Source organism: Opisthorchis viverrini (genome assembly GCF_000715545.1).
Source record: "Opisthorchis viverrini unplaced genomic scaffold opera_v5_185, whole genome shotgun sequence".
In the NCBI taxonomy this organism is placed as follows: Eukaryota; Metazoa; Platyhelminthes; class Trematoda; order Opisthorchiida; family Opisthorchiidae; genus Opisthorchis; species Opisthorchis viverrini.
The window spans coordinates 366,264-389,583 of NW_008751843.1; the positions used below are offsets into that span (position 1 = coordinate 366,264).

Below are 23,320 nucleotides of genomic sequence, written 5' to 3' on the forward strand. Positions count from 1 at the left end.
TATATATATATGTTTAAGAGTGGCTGGACCAAATCGTTTACCACAAGTCTATTCAGGTGTGCAACGCGGTTCTTACATGCAGTATATCTATAAGTAGATCCCTTTGAGTTAGCGAAAAATCACACGCGTTCTGCCTGTAGAACACGGTAGGCATATACTCTCGGTGACGGTGGGTGCCACGTCAAGGTTTAAACAACCGTTCTTACCCCGATTCAATGAAAATAATTTGGTACGTCGCGAAAAATAAGAGCTTCCAAACTAGATGACTTCGGTTTCATACGAACACCTAACCACAAGGTGGCCACTTTGAACAATCAAATGGGTACAAATTATGTGGAATAAATACACGTTTGAAAATAATGCTGTCACTCAAATTAACCTCGCTTACCCTATTCTTTAAACGTCCGTGCTCCTGGAAGACCGCTCTATGTTTCACTCAGGTCGATACGGAAGATGTTGAAGTCTTTTTTCTTGATGTGACGCCTCTTCTAGGGTTGATGAAACTTCGATAGCCAGTTATCCGCTGATTTTGCCCGTTTGTGACTTATCACTTAAACTTAGTCAATCAGTCCTATTTCTTATTGGAACTCCAAACCAAAGTTAAATAATCATCTGCAAATTAACATGATTATCACATGAGATTCGGAAGTATCAGTTATGGTATTTCGGTCCACTTGAAGCACTCAACGGCTTTCTGTTCGACCCACGTACATTCTTATGGGTATATATAGTTGGAAGTGGACAGAATCGATCCACTTATCCTTTACGCGTGCCCGTGTTTTTCGCTTCTGTAGCGTTGGATACACGAATTTATCGGATGGAAACGCGCGCTTTCCAACGCTTTAAGGACAATCTGGATGCAGCTGGTTGGATACGTCTCTTTTCTGAATTCGGATACGCATATGTCCTCATATGTCACACGGCGGTATATTTAATTTATGTAGGAGATGGTTGGGATATTTTACTGAATACGGATCAAGATATCCACCCGCTCTAAGCTATCTCTTACCGTAATTCTTAAAGTATTCTCGGATCAAATCCATTGTTCCCTATTAGGGTAGGTTTATACATGAGTTTTTGGATAAGAGCAACACTCCGAAACATAGTTTCACGGCATTTTTAGCTGGTGGGTCCGGTCGCTTCTCTGACCAACGCATCAAGGGACGCAAGTTTACTCTCTCGTCCGTTTTTGGTGGTAACTTTGACTTTTAGGTGTAACGTGTTTCAGTGTTTTTGGCATCACCGCATATGGCAATTCTGCCATCTGCATACGAAACGTATCAACTCATATTACTGATTTGTCACCCCTGCCTGGTATCCACTATGTAAAACGACTAACGTCTGAATGGTGCCCGCCACCTGATTGTATAGGTTGCTGTCAAACGTAAACTTCACATGAATACAGAATAACGGAATGCGCAATTCATCTCCGGGAACAGCAATGAGAAATGGATTGGTGGCATGCAAGTCAATTTTTTTCAAGTGGCACAGACATAACAGGAGGTTTTACATCATAAGAGGCAAGGTGCTTACTAGTTTCTTTTGTCTGCTCAATGAATCTAAAACTATCCTCCAGGTTGTGGTGGCAAAGATACCTCCTGGTGGGTGAGGAGTCATTCAGGCCAGTTGACGCAACCATCACTGGTAGTATGAGTTTAAGGGAAGTGCCTGGTTTGTGCAACTTCGATAAGCCATACAATGGTGTAAAATATGCTTTGCGAGGTCTTGCTTCACCACCGATGCTTTAGTCTCCAAAACCTTTTCGTTCCAGTTAGTTCACCATTTGCCATGTTCATCGGACCTGTGTGCTATACACTCTCTGGAGAGGCTTCTTCCTGTTCGTCTCCTCCTTTCTCCAGTTTAGGACCCTGTTACATATTCAGTTCACTAATACAACCATCTTTGTCAGATGGTTGCGCATACCTCCGTTTATGTTCCAGCTGACAAAAGTTGAGTAACTTCTCTTTGTTAAGTAGGCATATTGACAGGTTGACTTATTTTTGCTGCCCAGTTATTAATTTTCACCTCTGCGATTAAAGAAAACCACTTTTTATTATGTCCGTATATCTGTTGCATCCAAAATAAGAAAAAATGCCGGTATTTTGTTTACACCCTTGTATGGTTGTTTTACTCAGGAAACTGCTTTTCGCGCGCTTATCAAGCCGGAACGCCTCGATGGGTCCAATCAATACTATTGTTCTCGATGTCAAACCAAACGTGATGCCGAACGGGTTGCTGCATTTCACCGAATGCCCTATTTGCTGACATTACAACTGATGCGCTTCACCTTTGATTTGACTACAATGAACCGAATCAAAATCAATGATCGTTTCACCTTTCCTTTAGACCGATGGGATTTATCAGAATTTATCACGGCTGCCCCACAGGACCATGCTAGCTATGAAGATGAGGAATCCCTCGATGATTGTGGCACAGAGGATGGCACCGACTATATAGAGACCGAAAACGAATACGAAGTAGCCAGTGGAGCGGCAAGTTCGAACGGAAGGCTGACTAATGATCGTCACGTGCATCGGGTAGAGGACGAATTCGAAGAAATGGACATTGGGAATGGGGATAGCGGGGTCAACAGCTCAACCACTGACAGGTATTATGTGGACACATTTTTACTCTGTCAAAATATGTATGCTTTCCGAAATCCTTGGTAGTGACTACGTATGTCTTCTGACTTCGTCAGGTCTATTCTTGTTTGCAGTCTGAAAATCCACTTAGTTCTCGTTGTCCGCATTGCTGACTTGTCTTGAGGATGGTGGTGTGTCTTAGCCGTTCGGTGGACGGCATATTTTCCTGACGCTTATGATACCTAGCCATTTTTCGTATCCCGCCATGTCTTAGTGAACGACCCATTGTTCGTATGGTATTCAAATAACTTAAACCGCCTTACTCCCAAATAAAGTACTCTGTCTGCGACAGTCAACAACAATCTCAGTTTGATCAGGAAACTACAGGCCTTTCATGTGGACTGTACAGCAGTTTTTAAATACCCGAGTTAGGTTAGTGACGGAAATCAGGGATCGACACCATTGTCAGTCTATAGCGGCATGCCGTCGTATAGGCATTCAAATTCAGAAAACCCTTGTTTCTCTCGAGATTTAGAGTCTGAAACAAATAAATAGCTATCTTCAACTTATGCGTTTTTGAGCAAACACAACATCAACATTAGTTCATCGCCTTCGATGTTTGGTCCCAAACAGCCCGTGTGACGCCGGATTCTCCGGAAGTCCCACTGGGGAGTCTTCAAACAACGAGGAGCCTATCTTGGATTTCCCTCAACCGAATGGTGAAAACCGCACAATCACGGCCAGTTTACCATCTGGCTTAGCCTTCGAACGTGCTATCGGTTCAGCTGTTCGTAACCATCCTAGTCTGAACGGAATTCAAACCGATCATTCCGTGGATACTGATGAAGACGACGGGTTTGGAACTGGTGATGCGCGCTCCGCCTGTTCTTCGACCACCAACTCGTCTTCTGTAAACGGCAGCCACGTAAAATCTGCAGACGATGCTAAACTGGGCTATCCGATTCAAGCTAGAAGTAGACACAAATCAAACTCCGGGAGATGGGCAGGAACTGATGAGCCTACACCTACAAAGGATCGAAAATCGTTGGCTCATGAACTTTCTGCTCGTCATGAGCTTCAAAAACCCTCGTCAGTTTACGAACTTTTTTCTATCATGGTGCACTCCGGTTTCATAAATGGTGGACATTACTATGCTTATATCAAGTGAGTCAACCCCGGTCGTTATTGACAACGTTGCCATAAGTTTTCAAGTCATTTTTTTATACAGTTGTTCATTCTTCTACTGTTATCTTTTTCCAACGACACTAGGTCGTTTACTGATAATCAGTGGTACTGTTTCAACGACAAGACGGTTTCCCGTGCTGATCGCTCAGATCTTGAAGAAACCTTCGGTTCAAGTCAGGCATATACTAGCCGAGCGAACGCCTACTTTCTGATGTACCGGCGTGTTGACCCTGCTGTAAATGAGGGATTTCTTCCTCCAGAAAAGTTTCCTCAGCACATCTGTGAAATGGTAAGTGATCACTTAGGCGTAAATCTGGTTAACTGTTCACGGAGTTTGTTCAATATTCCACTTGTGGCTTACGGGGCAACCTTATGACGTTTTTGTATGTAAATCCAATCGATTAAGTGGATGATGTCGCGTTTTTTCTGGGTGGGGGTGGTGTAGGGTCTCAAAGCCACTACACGTGACCGCATTCCATTTTCACATCGTTTCGCACTTCTGACGTTTCGCCTACATTTTCCCCAATATAGCTGGAAGCAGTTAGACAAGAAGAAGCCGAATCACAACGGAGGCGTGAACTAGAACTGTCTGTGTGCAAAGTGAGTTTTTTCGAACCCTTGTTTGCTTGGCGGTAATTTTACTGTTGGCTTCAGGACTCGCGAATTTTCCATCATCTTTAGTCGTACTGATACCGTTTTTTGAAGGCGCTGATCGAAATTCGCTTTCGTTCTTGTTAGCCCAATGCTATACGTCCATTGCCACCACGCGATAGCAGGCAAAGCTGTTCTTTATTTGAAATCCTCTTAACAGATATAGTAATGGATATAGTGATTTACCGTTGTGTATTTCTGTTTGCAACCAATGCTGTATACAAGTCGTTCGGATTGGATTCCTGTACCTTGTGCCTTCCACTAGTGCCTCGGCACTATATTTCCCAGCAGTGTTTTTCCCATCCAATGTAGCCGCCAGAGTGAGGCACAATCATTCGACAAGAATAGGAACGGTTTAGTCTTCCCATACTAATTAGAAGGTTGCGAGTTCGAATCTTCCTGGAGATTTATCGGATATACACTGTTGATGATTCCTTGGAAGAATGGAGCAATTGCATGGTACCTCTCGGCTTTTCAGTATACCATGACTTCATTTACGGGACGAAAGTCCGTATTGAAGTGTTTGAATCCTCTCATACTGTAAATAAAGTGGAATTGTAGAGCTTTCCATCCGGAGATGTACGCCTCGATATCCGTGTTGCTTCGATTTGTGTTACTACCCATTGTTCCTCTATTCATCTGCTTTGATGAACTGAAATTTGCGGGTAGCTGCTACTGAGCTTGAGATAGCTGGGACGTCAAGGCGCGAACTGCTTTGGTTCGGACTTACCCTTAACATCTCTTTCGCTGTGTATGCTAGAACAAATAACAGTATCCTACCCTCTGTGTTTCCTTTGGGCTTCATAGCAGCTGTGCACTATGAAGGCGATACGGCTGAGTATTTTGATTCTTTTCCGTCTAAAACGTGAAAGTACCGTAATCTGCGGGAAGGTAATTACTGAGGTTGTGACAGTATATCCTCTGGAAAATTGCGCTGAAGCGGACTAGTCAGATACACAAGCCGACTTTGGAAGCGATCTTAGTGCATGATTGAGATGTATGACCGCTTTCACCCGAAGGCCTCAAGCCGATTGACCGAATCCAACCATAACGGCATTTGGACCACTAGTGATCGCCTCACTATTCAGGACTACCTTCTCGCTATGCTGTCACTTACAGTTCATCGCATTTGAAAATGCTCCAGACCGATCACTCCATTTTACCGCTGATATTCTCGCTTTCCCTTTACAGTTTGAAGCATTTACACGTTGTCCAGCTACGCAACAAACGGTTCAAGCTGTTGTCAACTTGTATAAAGACCAAACCATGGCTGAAGCAGCAGATATTGTGCGCCAGGTGGGTCCCTGTGTAGCTAATGACCATTCCAATTTGCATCAGTCATCTAATACTAACCTGTCTTTTTTATTTGATACATGTATCGTATGAACTCGTCTTCAGTATGCTTACCCCAACTTACTTTCAGTGCAGAAAATTCAGTTTTTTTTCACCGTAATTCACTGTCATCTCAGTTACGCTCGTTTTTTGACACATGTGCTGGTGCTAAGCACAATATTCTACAAGCACATACTCTGCTTATAAAGCAAAACTTTTGACTCGAACTTATCTTGGGTGGTAAGTGTAAGCCACTCTTTGAACCGTACCTGGCCTCTTATCGTAATTATTTAACTAAAGACTCGATGATGTAACGCAACAGGTGTTTTGCGATGTCAAATAGATACTCCTGTTTTTCATGTTTGTATGTGGATAATGGGATGTCTCAGCTGTAACTGGCCTTTGCACATCATCCGTGGAGCCTCACAGACTTCATAAAACCTATGGTTAGTAAGGTGTCGTCGCGGCTTTCTTGAGCAACAACTGGGTTTCAAAGACCGTGTGCTTAACAGCACTTTACATTCTATGCATCTCTTGGATCATTTTCCACCAACCAACAACGCAGAATGAAGCACCAGAGCGTTTTCAGTGTGCTATAGACTCTAATGTCTATCGAGCTTGACTCGTCCAACAATCAGAGCAGTTAGTGAAGTAGTAATCGATTTTCTCATTCTCAAGTAACGGGGTTGCAAGCTAAGGATGACTTAACACAGTATATGGCGCTTAATTCTTCGAACTATTAATGTCACTTTCTAGGCATTACTCCCAGATTGCACTTCCCTACGCCCGCCTCATTGCCGTCTCGTCCAATATAACGCATCCACGGATTCCCTCGGAAAATCTGCCGAGTACACATTGTGGCATCGACCAGCCAGCAACACGGAATCACTCAGCAATGGAAACTCATCCGAAACAACCCATCAAGCAAGTTATTGTTTGTCCCTCTGACACGTTTTCTTGCATTAGGTTTCCCTTCTCAGCCGTAGTTACTAACCCTCGATGCAATGTTGAACTTGTTTTCCCCTACAGACCGATTCTGCTCAACCATCGCCATTTGAAGTTTGTACCAGCGAACCGAATGCAATCGAAAATGACGCGGCTAGCCTTGTTACTGTGGGCGAATTTGCCGAGAACAAACGACTTTATCCTTTTAAGTTGTGGCTAGAACATTGTCTCAATGTTCCTGGTGCGACCAATTCAAACGGATCAAATGCCGTAGTATCGTGGAAAGCCTATGAACCAAAAGGTGAGCATACCAACCTTTATATGTTTCTTTTCAATGTTCACTGTCAGTTTCCTAACGTCCTATTGAGTGGTTACTTGGGTAGCTCCTCAACTGAACAAAAGTGCGGTTATGGTATGTGTGCAATGGTATGCCTGTTCATGGCTAATCTACTGATCTGAAAATTCTGTCCCTTGTCCTCTACTACGATCAAATCTTGGAACATCACAGTTGTATAGTTAAGCATCATATGGCGTGATAAAGCACAGCGTATTAGTGTTGTAGTATGTTACACTATACTCCACCGAGATTAACCTTCAAAAGCGCCCATTCTCATTATCATCACTTCGTGCGTAGCACACCCCTTTGGTAAACCGTACTGCTGTAAATTAAATCATAATGCGATGCACACTAGATAGGGAAAAATAGAACCAGGTGCTTTTCAACTAGTAGTTCTCGAGGTTCGTAGTTTCGACTGCTGTCCAGCGAATTGTGAAACACTGTTGAAACATTGCGGCTTGCCAGTTGATAGCTGGTTTGATATTCCAGTTTGTGTTGTCGGCCTCTGTCTTTTCAGCTTAGTGTTAGGTTCAGAGCCGAAGGTGGCATCAAGTGCGGCTATTCGTCTATGTCTCCCGGAATCAACACACTGAATTTAAGGTTCCAGGGCCTCCATCAATTAAGGAGTGTAAAGTAGTATAGCTCAGTAGACAATTTTTCATACCTCCTTCATTTTTGTGGTAAGTTCTCTCTCAGAGGAGACCACCTTAGAAAACATTACCTATGGTTAATCCCTCTAGGCGGTCCCTACAAAGGAAATAATTGCTTCGATATTTCATCTAAGCTGTTTGAAGCGTTCGACTCAGCACTTGAGTGCCATTCGCCCCCTTACGTCAGATATTTGCTGTTCTGCCCTGATACAGGACTTACCATTCAATTGTCCAGAGTCGATATAGGTCAGCGATTGGTATATTCACCGCTCAAGCTATGGTTTTCCTCCATGGCAACCGTTGCGGAACTGATGAACGAAACCTGGCAGGTAAGGTCTGCTCGTATACTCCTCTCCCTTGCCCATTATAGCCTGCTTCCAGATAAAGCTAGATAGATAGATAGATAGATAGATAGATAGATAGATAGATAGATAGATAGATAGATAGATAGATAGATAGATAGATAGATAGATAGATAGATAGATAGATAGATAGATAGATAGATAGATAGATAGATAGATAGATAGATAGATAGATAGATAGATAGATAGATAGATAGATAGATAGATAGATAGATAGATAGATAGATAGATAGATAGATAGATAGATAGATAGATAGATAGATAGATAGATAGATAGATAGATAGATAGATAGATAGATAGATAGATAGATAGATAGATAGATAGATAGATAGATAGATAGATAGAGATATAGTAGATATAGAAGATATAGATATAGATAGATATAGATAGATAGATAGATTGCTGATATATGTTTGACAAACTGAGACATGTATTTGGTATGGGGTTGCCAGGCCACACAGAGTCTAAAGTTAGGCCAGTGTTTAACAGGCTGGCAACACTGTAGATCGCTAGTGCTTCGGATTTGGAATCAACCAATCAACCAGTGAACTAAAGCTTTTAGTGAAGGTAAACTCGGGTCTTGATTATTGAATGCCCTGCTTGGTCAATGCCATAAACAAAGGCCAAACGGTCGCAAATGCCGCAGGGTAGATCAGATAGTGGACCTATTGCGAACGGATATACCTGAACAATCATTGGAACATACAGAGAGTGGCAAACATTGTTGTTTGTAACTCGACAAAACCCTGTGTCCTTGCAATAATAAGCTGAGATTTTCGTGGAGTGATGCGTGTCATAGACAGCATAGGTGCAAGCTGGTTGTGCGTGGATGCAACGTGAGCAGCATTTTAGGTATTACGTTTTGTGTTGGCAGTTCCCTCGTGTACAGCGGACACAATCAATCGACTTGGGAGACGCAGCACCAACTCATGGGTTTTTCACACAATTTGGGCAGTCGCATTTACCAACCTGGAACTCGGACCATCAAACACCGGATGTGGAATTCAATGTCCCAAATTCTCGGAGGAGCTGATACCTTATGCTAGGTTTTATAGTCTGATGTCGCAAGGACCCAAGAATTCGGATGTCGATATTGGTTCGGTTCACTTAGAAATACTTAGTACTTAGAAATATTCCTCATGACAACTGTCTTATTAGGGCATTATGATTCGACTCTGTGTTTTCGAACACGGGTACTCTTCTATTTGTTTGCAGTTTTGAGGTCTTGTGGAATAGATATTTTGTTCATAGTCCTATTTGTCCTCACTAGAGGACTGGATGCCAGTGGTCACTACTACGGTAGAACGCACCAGCCTTCTTTGAGGCATCTCACCTTGGATAAACGTACCGAAGAGAGATTCTGTTCATATGACGAGCGGCGTTCTATTTGCGTTCTATTGCGAAACATCTACAGTGTGCCATTTGGTATGACCTTGCAACAGCTTTAAATCCCTTTCGTTGTTCAACCCCACTGGCCTTAAGCAATTTATTGTGAATCGCCTCTTCATTCACTGACGGTACATTCCGCTGTGATTTTTGTTGGGCCAATTGAACATGCATCATAAAGCAGTAATCACTTATTGGGTGAATGTCACATTTAGGGTACTCTTACCTGGTCACGTGAATCTAACGGACATGCTGCGGATCCGATCACCTGTTCTCCACATGTTTCCTGCTGCCTTGCAGGTTGCACTGAGTTGTACACAGACTAGACGTGCACCCACGATCAAAAGCCGGGTGACGCTTGGGACACAACCCGTAACATATCTCCATGAAATTTCAATGATACTGGCTCCATCACGTAATTTCGTCTACACTACAGCATGTTTGGAAAACGATGCATCCATCGGTGACCTACTTGACACATCCAACCAAAGTACTGCAGTCTTTATAACTATCAATCATATGTCAGCTGTCGCTCACCAAAGCTAGCTCTGATGCGCGACAAATCCAGGTTCTCGGATTAGACACCTTTCACTGGCTTTATCACAGCGACCATTGGAAAACTCAGGCACTCATAGTATCGCTACTGCCGCGCCAGCCATGCATTTATCGCCCGGAATCCAGTATATCTAAGGCTTACATTGGCTCGTTTCAAGGAACCCCCGTGAAATTGAATGTGATACCTTTTTCGCCCCCACGTCTGTATCAGACTAAAGCATAAAGAAGTTCTATGAACAACCGCATCAGGTGCTCAAAAAGGCCTAAAAGCGAAACCTGTCGGTAGTAGCGGGTAGTTGGAATGTTCGAGTTGATAGACGAAGTACAACCTACGCTAAGCAGTTGACCGATCTGGATTGGGTCGGTGCTGTAAAAATGTTGTCAAACTCGTAAACTTTGCCTGCTTTAGGTATTTGTTAGCTATATCCTCTTTCAGCATCCCGGAAGACACTTACTGACATGGCATTCAATTGGCCATCACAAGAATCCCCAAATAAACTATATTCTGATCCGCGTACAAAGCCCTATTCAGCCTCCGAAAGAGCCGACAGGCAGTTTCCGACACGACAACCACCAAGTTGTGCGCTAACGGCTGTAAAAACTCAGCTGCCCAATGAGCTCAGTGAAACGACTAATTGATTGATTGAAAACTGTACAACAAGCCTCTGTAGACCAACTAGACTATGTACAACGACGTCTCATGGACTGGATACCTAAAGAAGCAGTTTCCTCATCCCAAAAGACAGTTGTTGATTTTTATACGTTCCGGCGGTTGGGCAGTCTGTTAACCAGGAGAGTTTACATTTCATACTGGTCGGACCTGGCGCCAGATATGAAATTCACTTCCTGTATTTGTGACTAGCAATTTTCGTCTCATACGCGTCATTTTAGACTTTCGGCCTCAAAATTACTTGTTGTATGGGGTGAATGAAGGGTCTTAGCATTCATAACTCTCTTTTGGGTGATAACTTGGAAAACCTTCAACGTGTGCTAAATAATCTAACTCAATACGCAGCACTTACGGTTGGAAATCAACATTTCAAAGGTCTAATTCTTGTCTTATATAGATGCCTGTTAACCCTGTCAACAAAGAATTCCAAAGGTGTATCGACAATGCCTGACAATTCTTCATATAGCTGGGCTGTTTTTTTAAACGAAGCGAGATTAGTTTACGAAAGAAAGTCCGTGTCTTCAACACAACCGTTCATCCGGTCCCGATTTATACCGGCGAACCATGGCCTCCACGAACATAGGATATCCGAAATGCTCCTGACAACTGGCATCTCCGACGTATGGTGTGAGTTCGCTAGCTAGAGAAAGTGTCCACTGATGAGATCTGAAAACATTTATGTGTCTACCACGCCTATGTCACCTCCTTCAACAATGCTGTCTGCACTAGTTTGGACGCCTGCAGATGAACGATGATGGTATCACCGAACAAACGCCCCCCATTACATGCCAAGCTTGATGTTATCAGCTTGGAGAACAAATGAAATCCTGGCTCAGTACTGTTGAGAGTGACACGGAGTAAGCCAGTCTCCACGTAGTCTACGGAGTTCGCCACTGGAGCTTACAGTGGGTTGTAATTCGTGTGCGTTCAATTGTCAATTTCCGTACCTGAGCTGCGTGTATCTGAGACGTTTCTGGAGCCAACTACTACCGCAGGAGATAGCCGTAAGAAAGTCTATGCCTTGCAGACCCATAGACTATCCATTCGCGAGAATTATTTTTCAGCGGTATTCAGTATGCAGTAATTCGAAAAATCCTTAGCTACTTCGCGAAGCCCATGCATAACTTGTTCGGATTGACCCTTGAGTAAGAGCCCCCTAAAAATCCTCACTTCTGTTGCTGGATTATGCGAGTCTACCGACCGATGTTTGCCCATCTTTCCCATAGCTGCCTCTAGCTTTACGCCCTGGTTAGCATATGATAAAGCAAGCGGAAACCTACGTTTCTCCAAACGGGCTTATAAAGGGTAAAAGTATTTGAAACGGTGATGAGTAAATGAGACACGACGTGTTGAAGAGTAGAATGGTAAAAGTCATTCACGGATTTATGCTGTCGACGAAAATGAGGACTTGTCTTTACGAAATGCATGGAATTTTTCGCACTGCGCACAAACGGTTGAAACGCAGATATTTCATTAACCCTTTTTCAACACCAGCTTTTCACAGGTCCTCGTGCCACAGTTTTACCAAACGACAGTGGAGACGAAATCTCATCTTGTCGTCCTTGTTGGAGTGCTCAGTTCCAACTCATCGCTGATCAGTCCTGTCATGGCTCACGAGACCGGTGGATTCAACAGGGTTTCCCAGAATGGGCTTTCCTGCTATCTTCTGATGTCCATCACAATACAAAGTTGGCTTCTCTCTTCACTGAAAGCATTGTGGATTTGTCCAACAGCTACAATTATCAAAAGGGCGAAACTGCTCGCGTTTACGTAGATTTAGGTCCTGAATTCGACAACTTGTCTGGCCAGTGTTCAAATGAGGACAGGTTGTCCATCGACAGTGATGCCAAGCGTGGTCGCTGGCAATCCGGTGTGCCAGAGTCACTTGACCCACGAACTGATTCCCACCGCCTGCATCACCTCGCGAAAATTGTTGATGAACATCTGTTTGTCATAGAAGTTCCTCTGCAGTATCCGACCCAAAGTGAAAGTAAGTGAAAGATTTCTGGCGCTCTTTCCAAAGTAAACAATATCCCATACTTCTTAGTCTAAATATTGATTCAGAATAAAGCGTAACACACCGGCGGAGTTTGAGTGCAACTAATTGATTTCTGTCACATGAAGCCCAGTGACCGTGTGGATAACCTGTGACCTTCGGAGGTCATTCTCGTCCAGGTAATAACACAGCAGCTTGTGGTACATCTCAAAACCCAGGCTTAGCGGAATTCCCCCCAAACCTTTGCTGGTCCTCTTTTAATCATCACTAACGTCCCTCGATAGGGGGTGCCTATATGGATACCCGGAGACATCTCTAAGTTCAGGAGGCCGCGAACTCTTCAGTCTTCCCTGAAGACCCCTTGAAAAATCCATTTCTCACTTGAACTAAGTGTCCCATTAACTTGTGATATTTAATAAACTGCCTATCCAATATGGACCTAGTCTGAATGAGTCTGAAAGTGAGCTCCTCGTTGGGAGGTATTGACCAGGTCTCTATTTTTATCTGACAAATGTTACGAATAGAATATCGATTCTGATTGGGCGCGAGAACAAGAATGAATAGCGCTTTACTTGTCTAAGAATAGACATACATTAGCTGAAAATGAAGGCGAAAGCATGGTTAATACAAAACGATAATGTGAGCACAAAGAATAATCATGACAACAACTGAATTTGCTAGTCCATTTGTGGAAGAATTTAACCATATGTTTGCGTTTCTAAGGATTATCCTTATTTGAGCCCGTAGTACCAATTCGGTCCATTGTCAGTAGAATGGAGGGCTGATTTGACAACATTATCTCCATTTTTAAACATGCTCATTGGTTCTAGAACAGTTAATGAATTTCCTGTTCCATCAAATCGGGATAAAAATGAGTTATAGATCAGTGTGGGACTATTTAAAGGTGGTATTTAAGTCACCGTTGTCATTAACTGAACTATCTTCCTGGAACCGAAGAATCACCCGTGGCATTCACCAAATTTTTTGTAGCTTTTCTTGATTTTGTGTTTCGTCGTCGTCTCCCTCTCAATACGGAAGCCATACGTTGTGTTACGATTGATTGAGGTAGTGTAATCAATCATCATTCCCCTTCATTAGCTAGTGACATAACGGTAGAAGGAATTGCTTCAACTTCTCGCCATGTTTGCTGACAGTGTGCTGCCGATAACTGTCATTGGATGAAACCCGCCTCAGTCGTTGGTGCCTTAACGGATTCTACACATTCGAATTGTCACTGGCATCTTGCGGATGGTATTTTACTGACAGTGTTCCAATGTTCAAGATGGAACGTACCTGATTACAGAACTGAGGGTGATGGAGCTAACTCGTCCCACAACTAGTCAGACAGGATAAACTTCTCGTGAACTTTCTAGAAATAAGGTATTCTCAAGTAGGGTCGTCGTACTCTGGGTGTATCCGATTGGGATATGGACCGCCCCACAGCTAGTGATGTGATTATTTATATATACGTATATGTATATATATATATATGTATATATATATATATGCATCCGTAGTAATTCTACAGAATACATCGTTGCAGCTTAATGGCTTTCATGCCATCTCATATCCGCTTTTTGTTGAACTTTCAGTTGAATTAGCGCTAGTTCAGTGGCAGCTCCTCTATTCGGGCTCTGTACCAATGGATTTGGACGACTGCCTACCCACATCCTCCCCAGTTACTGGTGGCGATGAGTCCACTGCAGAAGAGTGTCACACCACGTTAGCTGAACTCACAAACCCGGCTGCATGGTCAGATTTGTTGCGTGAGTAATTTTGTGAATCATGCTGTTGTTACTTTCATTTTCGTACGTACTAACTGAATATCTTCGTGACTACTGAGTTACGCACGTGTTTCTGACCAGTTTATCCGACACACTCGTAGCATAACGATTATAGTCTTCGCTTCAATGGTTGCATTATGATCTCCGTATGGCTACCAGTCACTTGCCTCAACGTGCGTTATTTTGCACACTAGAGATGAACTGGAGGAAGCCACCAGAGAGTCTAAGAATGTTATGGTGCCGAGTTAGAAGACGCCGATTCCATGATTTTCATCAATTAGTTGACCCCGTCCAAGAGCTGATAAAAATGTTTGGCTCGCAACATTTTTCTACGTGGTGCAGGGCCCTAACTATCAACGGAGGTGCTCAGCTCACTTTATATTCCCACTGCGTTCTACTGTTTATTTAGTCTCCTCTTCTATTACATATGGGCTTGTTGAATAGGATTGCCTCAAAACCGATCTGCCACTGATCAGTGGCTCAGCCACTAGACAACCGTGCAAAGTTGTTACACTACTACCCAAATCGGCTGCTATTTGCAATCCAATGATACTAATATGAGCACCGGGAGAATAAGACAGGCCTAACAAGCACATGGAAGTCCATCGATAACCACCACCCGGCCTATGTATGATGGCATAACAATGGGCACCTAAAGTGCACCTACAGCACCCAAAAGTGCTGGCGTCATTTACCTTTTTTTCAATTTAGGCGGTTAACCACTCACTCTTAATAACTTATCATAACAGTGGCTTTTAAGGTAGTTCGTCGGACGGCTAGATCCATAGATTGGAAACGGTAGCTAGTTTTCAAAGCAGTTTCCAAATAGTCCCAACAACGAAAGTTCGGCCGTTGTTGCTCCATTCCCTAAATGACCATAAGCTGTTTCGGAACGGGGTTACTGATCATCCTTATTTACGTGACCTAACCAGCGCAGCGGGTTGTGCGTTAATTTTCACTCGATGTTCAATGTGACTATTGAATTAGCAGGGTCCTACTCAGGCACTGTAAGCGAAACCTCCCCAAGCGTTTTAATGTATCTCTCGGAAGTGCGGTCATTCTTCGCTGTTATACATAAGTGAAGGCCGCGCAACAACCTTTGTGTCCGCGCTCATATTTTGGTTGTTCCAAGCGCGTTCACATAGGTGGCCAACTGCGGTGTTTGAATCGACCATCTGATTTATTTAATTTATCAAGTTTGTGGAGCTACGATTGATCAGCCACTCGTGACCTAACGCTATAGTGATCAACTACCAACCAAAAGTTTAGTCTGTAAGGATGAAAGAGCATGGTTTCCCAGAATATACTGGCTCAACTTGCAGGGTGAAATTGCGAGGTGAAGGTCCTACCATGTCTAATGTTGAAGCTATTACTCTGTTGTGGCGGCGCGAAGCAATCACAGGGTCACTCGTTTTTTTGAAGAAGATGGCTTTTTAATCATGTCACTGAATTAGTGGCTTTTTTTGTATTGATCGGTTGTTGTTTTCATGTCTGAATGTGTCCCTCAGTTGGCAAACTCGTGTACACAGTCTTTTGAACATGTCTGTTCTGATCACCATAGGTTCTTCAACCACACTAGCAAGGCAGTTCCAATAATAGGTTTCAGCCTTTTTTATTAGAGAAATACCTTGTCTTGTCTGGATTGTGATTGATATTGATTATGACATTGCTTCCGAGATCTTTTTGGAGCCACCATATTTTCTTGTGATGTCTCGGCTCTTTACTACGCACGCTTCGTCTGTGAAGTAAATATTATTGGCGAAAGTTGCTGGGTGTTGATACAAGAGGCAACGAACTCTAGTTACGCCACATAATATGCCTTGGTGGTGCAAGTTCCTTACAAATCCATAAAAATGTTTTAAAAAACAACACTGACCTTTATTAAAAGCCGAAGTTCACACAGTATAGACGGAAAGACACGCCCGAGCTGTAATCGGCAAGCTGCTTCCATTCTTCATTTCAGCGTCATTCTTTTCAACTGAACGAAAACTTTAATGCTTACCTTGGCAAGCCTGTGAATTATATGGGATGCAATACTGCCTTGGTTTCCCAGTATGACAAACAATCAGCTGCGTAAGATCGGGCCGTGAGATTACTATCTCAGTGCTTGAACATTCTGAAGATAAATCCATGATTTAATCAGCTAGGTAGAGTATACGGTTGCCTTTCGGGATTACGTGTTTTTTACCCGGATCTTGGGTTTGGGTATTAGAAACAGCCTGTAGCCCTAAGGATCTACCACTTCGCTCCCCATCTGATCTGGCTAACTGATCCCCCATGTGCAGATATTGCAATCCTAATTGGGGAGAGGTTACCGCCTTGATCATGCTTCGCCAATTTTTTTTGTTCTCCGAGGTCGTCTCCATAGTCCATTGGTTTCTCTGCATCATCCATATGAAATTTCTTATCCCCGTTGGAAAACATTCTCCCTTCGTTGCTGTCTACTGGACCTGTCCGATACGGTGTCCTCCATAGATTCTTGGCCGCACGGAAAGTGCTTGTATGCCGACCCCCATGGACCCCTGAATTTCCGCAATAAGATCCCATCTGTGTTCCATGCTTCGAATGGTGTCAGGCAGTGCTGCCATCTTTCAGCCTTCCTTCTTAACCCCTTCATTGATGCAATCATGATGTATGCTCCACGCCTGCACAGTGTAGTATGCTGATGCACTTTTGTATAGGCCCGAGCCCGGAACCCAACACCCAAGTCTGGTGAGAATATTAGATTAATAATGCTGAATTCTCTAAGTCCCGAAGGATATAACTCTCCGACGATAGTTTAACTGATCACACGCACTTGGTTTGTCTGGAGCTCCATGCACCAGTCGATCGAATTCCTTAGAGAGTCTTTTTCGAGCAACCACGCAGAAGGTGGAAACGAGCCAGGAGAGGTCAAACAGTTACTTAGCAGCGAAGTATGGAAGCCATTGCCAGCAACTTCAGCTGCACTCGTCATTGCCGTCTCCCTGGATGGGCCTCCGATAAAAGACTCACCAATGTTTAAAGACGCTATCTGACATGGCCCAGTCGGGCTGTCCATAGCAATCGTGCATCAATGCTGTCGCCTTCAATGCATAGCTCCTCTCCCCCCAATCTCCAATGTAAAGTCCACCGTTAACGTATTCACGCATCAGTCATATCAACTACCGCCTCCGCACCTCCCCAAATCATCGGTGTACGAAACCGACAGCTATTACCACCGCGCGATGTGTAGACGGTTTTACCACTGAAGATGATGCATAATCTAGTCCATCCATGTTGAGTGCATCATCAGCGTCATCGTCATTGTGAGCAATACACCAGAAACACATACTGGTGCCTAACTGCCGTAACTCACTGCATCATCAATCTTCACGTCCGTTTGAACTTTCGTCCTTCGGAATTCTTTCTGCGTTTGTTGAGTGAATTGCAAAGTCTGAGAAACTATAGTGAATCTATAGCTAATTGACATTCAAAATTGAATGAACGACCACAGTGACAGATTTTTCATTTACCTGATGGTAGTTCTGGTGGGTTCAGTTGGCCCATGAAAGGCAAAACTACGAGATAAAAATAAACAGGGGTGGTTTTGTCGAACTACGCACAGTGTAGCGAGTCAGTCGAATTCACTTCGTGTGACATCCAACTCCTGGAACTAAAGGCAGGTATTACCTCCGGTTTTGGGACAACGATTACCACTTCTTTGATCGCGTCCTACATCTGGTTCAGCTTAGGTGGTTTTGCGTGGGATCCATCAATCCTGCCTTATGTAGGATTGTGTTGGTTTAGTCTAGGTCGTTGATAAATCTTCAAGTGTTGTGACGTCCGCTTGTTGTCGTACTGTGAAGGTGGATTCGTCCATTCAATCACTATGTTCTTTTCAATGGCAGTATTGAACATTCCCTCCAACCAGTGTTGCATTCTTCACCAGTCAATACCGGCCATAAGACACATAAGCCTGAGGGCGAGACAACTCTGAAAGCATACAACATCCATCTCAGTTTCTGTATATGGGCTATGGGTATTTGGATATGAAATCTCAGTTGAAAGAAGTTTCTTTATAGTTGGGTATTTTCCTAGAAACCAAGCGTTGTCGACATCTGAAACTGCATAACATTTAAATTGACTGTTACTGATGCTTTAACGCGATCGAAGGCCTTGCAGTCGATCCAGGTGTAATCGATATTTTGGCTTCCCTTGAACCATGGAGAATTCCCACCTAAATCTAGAGTTAGGTGATATTCGTACCATTCTGAACTTCATAAGCATGGTTACCGGAACTTGATCGTATATTGAGCATCACACGGTACACACCAAACTATAGCCACGTGAACCAGCTTACTCCATTCATGTTTATCGTTCACTCATGAACCTTTATACACGTGGTAGTCGAATATGCTGTTACAGAGTTTAACCATAGTGCATCGGTTTCACTGCGGATGTTGTGTACGGGTAAATTGGGGTTATCCGGTAACATGGTGTTAGGCGGTAGCTAGCTGTAGCAAACTTTCGGTGCCTAGCTGCCATGCCACACGAGGGCTGGGCTACTGCCAGGTTGCCCAAACCCAGACAGGGAAAGTCGAGAGGCGGAGATCGGGTTCGAACCAGTAGTAGAGCCAGTTGTCACAAATTATGGGTCTGTATGCTTTTGAGAGTTTGCCTCCGAATACAGAGACAATAAATCACCAAAACATCTACCTGGTGCATCGGAGATATAACGATCAATAAGCAGGAAACGTGGGTTAAACGCTTACCGCTGCCATTCGTCCGCCGTGAAGGTTTCCGGGAACTGCTTTACAGATGGCCACGCGGTCTATATCCATCTCACTGGAATATATGCCTACCCCGCTCGTCTTCTTCGTTCTGGCACGTGCAGTGTGGAGACCGTTTAAAGACATAATATTGGATCCTTGGTTACCAGTTTGATAAAATGCCAGGAATCCCGGAAACCCAGTGACGTGCTCTGGACGAACAGTTCAGGGCAGCGTCCATTGGGTTCCAATAGCATATCAGTGTTTTAGAGGATTTCGTTACTCTGTTGTTCGTAGAGAAATGTCTATGAAAAGTTATTTGGCCTTCAATGAGGTGTTCTACCGTGATCCAGACGGATCCAATTTTCGCTTTTACCCCAAAACTTATACAGGACAAGAGATTGCCGTACTCAGAACCCTTATGATGGAATGTAGGAGAGGAGTCATATGGTTTTAGTGGCTAAGGTTGTGGGGGCGCGAGTTGCATCGTGAAAAGTCTCCCTAGAGAACCATCGTTACAAAAAAATTACAGCGAGAGAATTCTGCTGCACCTTTAGAGCTCCCGATGGCATTGAGTGCGATAGAACTGACCTACTTTAGTAGTGAAATCTTCCCAGGCTGAGTGTCTACTGTGGTCAGTTTTCGCCTTATCACCGTCCTCTCCCATCTTGCGATGAAGGATGACGCTTTCAGAAGACAAGCGTGATTCCCATACTGTTGGTCGTTCTCATAAAAACTTTGTACTTGCTCGTTTTTACACTTCATCGTTTGTTTATCCAACTGAATCCTGAGATGTTACTGATGATCAGTGGCTTTTATTGGGCGAATGGCTTATGTTGCATCAGTCCTCTACAGCTGTAATTTTATTCTTCATCTCTTCACAGTAAAAAACAAACACTGCGGGACAGGGGGTTACCAAGTATCTACAACGGCTAGCAACGTCAGTTCGACGGATTCTGGTTGTTCGGTGGCAGCACATTGTGGCAGTTCGGAACAATCGGCTTCTCCGTTTGGCTCCCCCCGTCCATTGTGTCGACGGCGAACCAACTCTCAGTCACATTTGGATCAGCTGAAGACAGATGAACAGCGCCTGCAACGGCGATCACTCTCCTCGTCCTACACAAACCTACCCTTACAAGGAGAGAGGGCAATGTCTGTTGACACAGCAGACGCATCTGGTGTGCTAACAAACAGTCTATCTGTAAACAAACAGTGGTTGACAGACTCTTTGAAACCTGTGAGGTAATTCTCCCATTATTTGGAATCGAAAGTAGTCCTGGCAAGCGTACGCCTGTTGTCGCGTGGAATGGGACACTGGGACCAGAATTACGTTCAGTATTTAACACAATCGGCTCAAACTATAATGAGCTGGGTGGTCCTAAATAACACGGCGGACACATTTCATTGCCGTGTGAACAATCTAGCACTTCGTATTGGCGCTTCATCTGATGTTGTGACCGTGTGTCACGCAAATATATGATTAGATGTATATTTGATATAAACAAATGTTTATGTGTATAGGATGGCTAAACGTTGATTCCAATGGACTGATATCTGCGTGTCCATCCTACTAACATTTAGTGGACAATTGAGCGAGCAGTGCCAGTGACGGCTAACAGCATCACGAGAAGTTGGCACCTCACTTGTTTTTGCCCGGTCTTAGCACACCTACAGCTGCTGTCGCTTTCTTCCTTAAGCTGTTACTTGTTGATAGCGTTTCTCTTTCATTGATTTGTTACTTTGTTTCACCAATAGTGCGCTGCTTATAGTGAATTGACGCTCAAGATCGTGGAGAAATCCCGCTGATCCCAGTTGGCCATAATTAACCACACTCTTATGACCGGATAGTCTGTATTTGACAAACTCAACTCCCAACACTATAAGAGCCAGGTGCGTAACGTAGAGGATGAGTAGTACATGAGTGGATCTTATCTAGGGCACGAAGTCCAACCCATGAACATTTTTTGCAGGAACCACCACTGTACCATTGCATAGCCATGTATAACGGTGCTTGTTATGTCCTGTGTCCCACTTTCCCTTACTCCCCTGATGGAGTAAATGCATGGAGTTTATGTTTCTACTTCTGCGTTTCTCCAAGGCTTTGTATCTTCGAACCTGCTTCGATGGATTCCTTATCACCGTCTTCAACCAGTGATGCCATGCAATCCCTTCGCGTGCGCTTTGATAAGCGCATGAGTGTTGAACAGTTTATATGCTGTTTAGCCAACCACCTGAATTTGGAACTGGATCGTGTAAAGGTAGGGTAGTTTTGATTGTTCTATTTAAAACTATTGACTTTCAACCATTTAATGAGTTTTCGTTGATTCGTTTAACAACAGTAGTACTGAAACCCAAACTGACTGTCTGCTAGCATCGGTTACTCATGCACAGTCTACCAAAAGTGCACGTAGACCATCCTTTGTTTGTATACGCATAAAATTGACTTTCGTGTTGCTACAGGTTCACCAACGTTTGCTTCATTTGCTTACTTACTACCACTGTCTACTTAACCAAATGTTTTGCCGCTATATCAAACAACTTGTATTTTCAAATGAGTTTCGGCGCATACCAAATTATGCCCACTATTTGCCTCAGTCTGCCAGAGTTGCTGCTCTCTATCTCGTAGTGCGAGTCGATTGTAGTTTCTATCCAACGCAGCAAAACACCTAATAGTTAAGACCTAGATGTGCTTCGATACTATGTTGGTTAATTATCTGGACATTAGTACCAGCCGAATTGAGCTGATTGGGGCTGAGTAACTCAGCTGTCTTCTCGAGGCGTGTTGTGCTTCCGGGTCCTCTCACGTGAGCGCTTTTTCAAAAAAGATTCCCCATCTCCCGTCAAGCGATTTCAGTAGCAGTTCGGCCAGTTTTACGCAGGAATGATTAATACACCTACATGTTACCTTGAACCATAATAGTTTGGTATCTACCTCCTATATGACCTCAGTTGGTAAGGTGCAGTGATTACAGTTGCTTGACGGAGTCTTGATTGAAATGTGCAGTTAGGCTGGGTCAGAAGGACCGACTGAATCATATGATGGACATGCCTTGGACTGTGCCTACCTGATGAGCCCAAAGAAGAGCGTAACCGGTCGCAGGCTGTCGAAGAGTTTTCAGCAACCTTATGAGTAGTGCATTACGTCTATGCCTTGGTACACTTCATGTTCCGTAAGTTAAAATTGCAAGTGTTTTCTTGTGATAAGGTTGCAGAAGTTTTTCAAGCAGGAAGTCAAATGAAGTTAATGACCAGACATAAGTTTAGGTTGCTTGAATCCGCTCTTGTATGTATACCAGTGGTAAACGGCTTGTGTTTGCCTGTGCCTAATGTGTCGATGTTGAGACTAGTCCTTTTCACCTGTACTAGCTGTACACTCAGCCGGTTTGAATTTGGCTAACGCCGAGAAAAATGTTGACATTTTCGCGAAATTTGCTGTCGGAAATCTGTTCGCCGCTAACACCACTTTTCCCGCACCCCAAAAAACATAAATTATTACTCCAATGACGATCGCGCTGCCTCTAACCCAAGATGCATTATGCTCCAAGCACCATGGACTTCATCAACGGAAGATTGTATATGATAGAAGTTTGACTTCCTGAAACGTAGGAGGTACAGATATCACATTTATGCGACCTAGGCTCAAACTCTCCTTTGTTGCGTGACAGAAAAGCGCGGACGGATGCTGCGCTAATCACCTTCCTGGAAAACCAACAGACTTTCGTATGCTACCGACTTTACACTCTATCATTCAGTCGATTCCGGTGCATGTCCAATGTATGCCCAGAGCTGTACGCAGCATGCCTCAATGGATCGGTCAATCTGTGTGCAGTGACATCGCAGAGCTGGATATATGAGAAAGTTGACCAACAATGCCACAATAGCCCGTCTTCCATGACTGTTGGCTAACTGCTCCATCTTAATGAACGTGTTCGCCTCAGTTTTGCCCTCTCGCATATTCCGCTTTTCAGATTCAATTGTCTGTAAACCAACGGAACCTCTCCGGTGACCTGGGACAAGTTACTGCCACAGATACGGTACGTCAACCCATTCTATGTCCCGACTTTGTTTCCATGGTTCACTCAACTCTTAGTGTGATTATCTTCGAACTACTTATCGCTCATTTCCTATTTATATTCCCTTTGGTGGTTTCACAC

General features: G+C 43.7%; 1 protein-coding gene across 1 annotated transcript in view; it reads left to right on the forward strand.

The window, feature by feature from the left end:
• The window catches only part of T265_14391 (hypothetical protein), a gene marked incomplete at both ends in the record, with an annotated part of 49,777 nt that overhangs the window by 15,865 nt on the left and 10,592 nt on the right, over window positions 1-23,320 (forward strand). The window contains 12 exons of the mRNA XM_009173426.1: window positions 2,136-2,608; window positions 3,216-3,746; window positions 3,852-4,056; window positions 4,299-4,367; window positions 5,610-5,714; window positions 6,780-6,996; window positions 7,896-8,011; window positions 12,151-12,646; window positions 14,245-14,418; window positions 20,051-20,408; window positions 21,265-21,424; window positions 23,135-23,200. Coding sequence (XP_009171690.1) covers window positions 2,136-2,608; window positions 3,216-3,746; window positions 3,852-4,056; window positions 4,299-4,367; window positions 5,610-5,714; window positions 6,780-6,996; window positions 7,896-8,011; window positions 12,151-12,646; window positions 14,245-14,418; window positions 20,051-20,408; window positions 21,265-21,424; window positions 23,135-23,200 — 2,970 coding nt within the window. The remainder of the gene's footprint in view (window positions 1-2,135; window positions 2,609-3,215; window positions 3,747-3,851; window positions 4,057-4,298; window positions 4,368-5,609; window positions 5,715-6,779; window positions 6,997-7,895; window positions 8,012-12,150; window positions 12,647-14,244; window positions 14,419-20,050; window positions 20,409-21,264; window positions 21,425-23,134; window positions 23,201-23,320) is intronic.